This window comes from Eptesicus fuscus, chromosome 22 (assembly GCF_027574615.1).
Source record: "Eptesicus fuscus isolate TK198812 chromosome 22, DD_ASM_mEF_20220401, whole genome shotgun sequence".
Lineage (NCBI taxonomy): Eukaryota > Metazoa > Chordata > Mammalia > Chiroptera > Vespertilionidae > Eptesicus > Eptesicus fuscus.
Genome location: NC_072494.1, coordinates 26,819,537 through 26,825,675, shown reverse-complemented (window position 1 = coordinate 26,825,675; position 6,139 = coordinate 26,819,537). Strand labels below are relative to the sequence as shown.

The 6,139-nt window shown below is 47.8% G+C and overlaps 1 protein-coding gene across 1 annotated transcript; it reads left to right on the top strand.

Annotated features, from left to right (window-relative positions):
• Nucleotides 1–1,021: 1,021 nt before the first annotated feature.
• On the top strand, nt 1,022–3,001 carry LOC103290125 (protein kinase C alpha type-like). Its single transcript, XM_054712079.1, is given in 2 exon segments — nt 1,022–1,731; nt 1,733–3,001. Coding segments are annotated over 2 exon segments (579 nt in total). The 5' UTR covers nt 1,022–1,240; the 3' UTR covers nt 1,821–3,001.
• The last annotated feature ends 3,138 nt before the right edge of the window (nt 3,002–6,139 follow it).

Below are 6,139 nucleotides of genomic sequence, written 5' to 3'. Positions count from 1 at the left end.
AGGTGTGGGCAGGGTTGGATCCTTCTGGAGATTCTCAAGGAGAGCCTCTCCCCTAGTTTCTGGAGGTTGCCATGGGTTTAGACCAGCGACTTTCAGCAGGTGTGCCACAAGAATTTTTAAAACGGGCAACGCCTGACTATTGAGTCAGGGGCACTGACCTCTTTTCCCCTGAGATTATCAAATCAAAAACTGACCACAGCCAACACAATAGCTGTCTGGTATGAATGAATCAAAATTCTACCTTTTTTTGTGTGTGTGGCATTGGCAAAAACGTCTTTAGCTTTTAGTGCCGCAGAACTTGAGCAATTAGTTCATGTGTGCCCGGTGAAACCTGGAAGTGATACAGGCTGATTCAAGACCAGGAAGGGGCAGCTGCCCTGCACGCCAAGCGGGGGCTCCGCGGAGCGTGGGGCCAGGCGCCCACCCTCGGCTCTGACCCCGAGAGGAGAGGAGAGGAGAGAGAGGAGCTGGAGGGGGCCAGCGAGAGCGGGCGGAGGAAGACAGGAGTGGAGCGGACAAGGGGAGAGGAGCTGAAGCAGAGGAAGCAGAGGCGGGCGGAGGAACGGGAGGAAAAGGAAGGCAAAGAAAAAGGCGGCGGCAGAGGATGGTCCGCCCCGACCGACCGGCGCTCCCAATTTCGGCCGGCGCTGCCCGGGCCGCTTCCGCCGCCTCCGGTTTCTGGGCTGCCCCCCAACCACGAAGACCCCCGCTCCACAGCAGGCGCGCCCGCGCCCCCGCACTCCCGCCCGCGCTCTCGCCCCCGCCCGCGCCCCCGCACTCCCGCCCCTTCCCGCCCGCGCACTCGCCCCCGCCCCCGCCCCCGCCCCTTCCCGCCCGCGCCCCCGCACTCCCGCCCCTTCCCGCCCGCGCTCTCGCCCCCGCCCGCGCCCCCGCCCCCGCGCTCCCGCCCGCGCTCCCGCCCCCGCCCGCGCCCCCGCACTCCCGCCCCTTCCCGCCCGCGCCCACGCACTCCGGGCTGGCGCGGTGGGCGGTGCTGCTGGGCCCGCGGTCTTGAAAGCGCAAGCGCCGGGCGCTGGGCCTTCAGAGAGCGCGGGGCCTGCCAGCGTGCCAGCTCTACCAGCTCCCGCTCTGCCAGTCCGGCCCGACTCTCCGCGGCGGGGCCTCCTGGACTTCCCGCAGGGACTTCCGCCTCCCACCTGCGCCCCCTGCCCGCCCGGCTGCTGCTCCCCGGCTGCTGCTCCCCGGCTGAGCCTAGAGGTTGGCCTAGACGAGAGGGACCATGGCTGACGTTATCCAGGCCGACTCCAGGGCGTCTGCGTCCCAGGCCCCGACCGCCGCCAGCAGCCTCGCCCGCCGAGGGACTCTGAAGAAGGTGCACGAGGTGAAGGGCCACACATTCGCCGCTCAGTTGTTCAAGCAGCCCACCTTCTGCAGCCACTGCGCTGGCTTCATCTGGGGGCTGGGAAAACAAGGCTACCAGTGCCAGCTTTGCCGCTTTGTGGTTCACAAGAGGTGCCACGAGCTTGTTGCTCTTCCTTGTCGGGGCGCAGGCCAGGGGCCCGACACCGATGACCCCAAGAACAAGCACAAGTTTAAAGTCCACAGCTACCGAAGGCCCACCTTCTGCCAGCACTGTGGGTCGTTGCAGTACGGCCTGATCCGTCAGGGGATGAGATGTGAGGCCTGCTCTATGAATGTGCACAGGCGGTGTGAGACGAAGGTCCCCGGCCTCTGTGGGGTGGACCACACTAAGAAGAGGAGCAGCTCCACCAGAAGCTGAGGTCACCGGTGAGAAGCTCAGTGTCACAGGTATCCACGCTGAAAGTGGCATGGCCTTCTCTTTCTCCTGCTTCAGATGATCTCAAGCCCCTGGATCCTTTCCCGGGGCCTCAGTCGTCCCTCCACTTTGACCTGAGTGACTCCTTGCCATTCTTAAGATGGACTTTGAGTGCCTGCATCTCTGGGAAGGGGAGAAACAAATGATTTCTGGAGCTTCTTTCAAGATTCTCCCATGAGTCCCCCGGACGTGTGGCTCAATTGGTTGAGTGTTGTCTCATGCATCAAGAGGTCGTTTGATTCCCAGTCTGGGCACATGCCTGGGTTGTGGACTTGATCCCCCGTCGGAGGACCATTGATGTTTCTCTCCCTCTCCCCCTTCCTCTCTCTCTCAAATCAATTTAAAAAAAAAAAAAAGATTACCCCATGAGCATATAGGGACATGGACACCGACTGAGTAGATCATTCTTGGGCAGGATTTTAATTGCTTCTAATTATAGGATTATCATTTAGGCACTAGATTAATTACCTTGAAATTACTGCAAAGAACTTGATCTTCTTCTAGAAAGTAAGTGCATTAGCCAAGTGAGGAATCTCTTAGAAGCTTGCAAATGATTTTTTAATCACTAATGTGGAAACTTTCTTTTAACTCTTTGATGGGGGAGATGTTAAGGGGATCCAGATGGAAGTGGAAACAAAGAGCAGATCAATGCCCCTTTTGTTTCCCCACCAAAAGGTTGGAAAACTTGAGCATTCATGTTTGGGAATCACTTGGTGCCCCAATGGAAAATGTCCCCAAATAGCTCTGGCTGGTGTGGCTCAATTGATAGGGCTTCCTCCTGTGCATGTTGCCAGTTCAGTTCCCAGTGCGGCCTGGGGTTGTGGTCTAGATCCCCAGTGATTGTTTTGCTTTCAAATTGATGTTTCTCTCTCCCTTTCCGTTCTTCTCTCTAAAAAAAAAAAAATTTTAAAGAAAAAAAAATGTTGCCAAATAAAGGCAAAAATGTCGCCTTTGAAATTAAAAAAAGAAAAAAGCTACTTTCCTCTCACTCTGAGGCTTGTCTTCTCAGTCTCTTCAGTCTCTTGATTTTCTTTTGAGCATATGGAAAGAGAATTCTATAAAATTATACAAAATAAATAATGGCAAATTGAATAATGTAATAGAGAAAATACCCATTTGTAATAAAGGTGAAATAGAAAACAAGATACATTGTCTTAGGGTTTAATTGCTGTACTTTGAAGACTCAAATATAATTTTAAAAACTAAAGGTTTTATTTCATTTTAGTAAAAAAAAAAATTATCATGATTTTTCTTAACACCTTGAGAAACATTTCCTCTAGTGCCTTAGGCCTGGCCAGTGCCAAGTTGTACAATGCATCATATGGCCTTGGAATGGGTACTTGGGTAAACTGTTCTATGTAAATAGAAGCATGGGGAGGGGGGTGGGTAGGCGGGGGAGAGATACACTCATGAAAAAAAAGGATAAAGCAATCTGTATCTTTGCCCTGCCTACTTGTGACAAAGTACAAATGATATCCATTCTAGGTCCATTCCCAACTCTGCCTCAAGGCTGTGTGACCTTGAGCAAATTACTTTAATTACTTGTGCATTTATAAAATGAGGGCAAAAATGAGGCTGTTGTATGAATAAAGTTAGCAGATATAAAGCACTTAGAGGAGTTCTTGGCATATGTTATTTTTATAGTGCTGTTTGTGAGGATCTAATGGTTAGCTGTGAAACAGCACTAGAAGTTACTGGCGATTGGACCTTGGTTCAGCAACCTTGGTACTTGAATTTGGCAAAGAAAGAGTTCAGACCCAAGGAACCCAAATTGAAGGAGAAAGTTTATTTAGAAATTCACAAAGGTAAAAGTAGTGAGCCAGCTGGGCTGCGCGGACTTGGGAAATAAGTTACAGAGGCAAAGAAGGGCCCTTGGAGCTTAGGAGAAAGAAAGGCAAAGAAAACACACCTAGGAGAAGGAGAGGGGGAAAGGCACCAGCCTTTACTGGGAGGGAGGGAGGGAGGGAGGGAGGGAGAGAAGGAGGGGGAGAGAGGAAGGGAGGGAGGAAGGGGGAGAGAGGAAGCAGGAACATACTGGGTTCTTCATCTTGAGGATTTTTAAAGGTGGGGATTTTATGGCAGGAGTCTCAGGGGAGGATCTCAATAGAATATTCATCAGCTTTCCAGGTGTGTCCTACTGATTTGGTCTACTTTCTTGCCCCCTTGTTCCTCCTTGAAGGGGACTACCACATGACTAGCAACATGCTAGAGGAGGAAAGATCAAGGGAGGGTCCGAATCACATGACCAGCAATATAAAAGGTCAAGAGGTCTAGCGATATGCTAGGAGAGGAAAGGTCACCCTGGGAGCAAGGTCCCACCCCTACAATACATGCTTCCTAGTTTTGCCCGTTGCTAGGTTCCCCAGGTTTTCTGCCCTGGTGACATTCCATACCTGGCCTATCCTACGGTTCCTAAGCTAGTCATGCCTAACTGCCTAGGACAGTGATGGCGAACCTATAAAATATGCATGTCAGCACTGACACGCGTAGCCATTTCTGATGACACACGGCCACTGAGGCGGCTGCATGCCGAGGATGAAACATTTATGTTATTTAAACTATAAATATCGTGAAATAATGTTTTTTCCTCAAAGTGACATACTACCCGAGTTATGCTCAGTTTTTTGGCAAAGTTTGACACACCAAGCTCAAAAGGTTGCCCATCACTGGCCTAGGACATAATGATACATTTGTAATCTCTGAGAGCTGGACAAGTTGATATTATGTCAGTAATAAAGAGGAGAATGATATCTTCAAATCAGATTACTTGGTACTTGACAAGGATTTATGGGGCTCTTCTGACATATTTGCTCAAATTTAAACTAATAGAAGATAAACTGCTATTTGAAATTCATGTAACAGTATTTTTAAAATTTTAAATTTTAACATCTTACATTAGTAAAGAATTGTATTGACTCATTATATTGGAATCTTGGGAGTCTTCCTAAATGCTCTCTAAATTTGTCATACTTCAGTAAAGAATTCCATTAGATTAATAACAAGAATCCAGGGCTCAAATTCCATCTTTGCTATAAAGAAGGTGAATGTCTTTAGGCAAATCATTTAGCCTCTCAAAGCCTCAATCTCCTTATCCATAAAATTACCAGGTAGGAGCAGATACTCTCTAACATCATGTCTAATTATAAAATTCCATGGGTTGTACAGATTAGGATAAACATCAGTGATCTTTATTCTTCTGAGATAGATTTTATGACTTGCCTTAAGTCATACATTTGGAATTTGAAACAAAAACCAAAAAAAACACCCTACCATTTGCCTGACTCTCACACTGAACTTTCACTTCAGTGAATTTCAAACTTTTCAAATCAAAATGCCATAGAATTCTTCTATTATGTAAAAATATTGAAAATAAAGACAGTTAAAGAAAAACAGACTCTGTAATCCTCAGCAAACTGACACCACCTGAAAATACATGTTCAGTTTTAACCTCTCTCAGGCATAAATAAATAAATAAATAAATAAATAAATAAACCTCTACTAGCTTGGTGGAAGCAAAGATTGGAAACATTTCTGAAGGTAGATAAAGCCAAACCATCCATTCACTTAGCCTGAAACCAACAAACTGCTTGTGCTACTGCCCTCATGGGCCTCAAGACTGCCCAGTTTGAAGAAATTGCAATGACCAGTAGTACCTGATACCATCTGTACCCCACCAATGTAATAACACTGCCTGGCAAAGAACAGCAGGAGGGCTAGCAGGTTGGCAGATGAGAAAAATGAAGATAAAACATTTTAAAGTCTATCATTTTCTTACTAGTTAAACTAATATAAGACAAAGTAGACTTCAAGATAAAGAATACTACCAGAGATTTTTAAAAAGGCACTCTAGCCCTGGCCATTGTGAATCGGTTGGTTGGGCATTGTCCCATGCATGGAAAGTTTGCCAGTTTGATTCCAGGTCAGGGCACATGCCCCGGTTTCAGGTTCAATCCCTGGTAGGGTTGCTCTCACATGGATGTTTCTCTCTCCTCTCCCTTCCTCACTCTCTAAAAACAAACAAAAAAACACAAAATAATAAAAAATATCTTTTAAAAAAAGGTACTCTATAATCATACAGGGGTCCATTCATTAAGAATAAATGGCATTCTTGATGAAAACCAAGATGGCTGCCTCGCACAACAATTTCAAAACTACAACTAAAAGACAGAATGGACATCATCCAGAACTACAGGAAAGCTGGCTGAGTGGAAATTCTACAACTAGAAGGAAAGAAAAAAGCTCACTGAAAATCAGAGGAGCTGCAAAGGACTGAGGTATGGAGACACGCGTGCAGAGAGGAAGGGCGGCTGAGTGCCTGGCTGGCTTTCTCTGGCGGAGGGG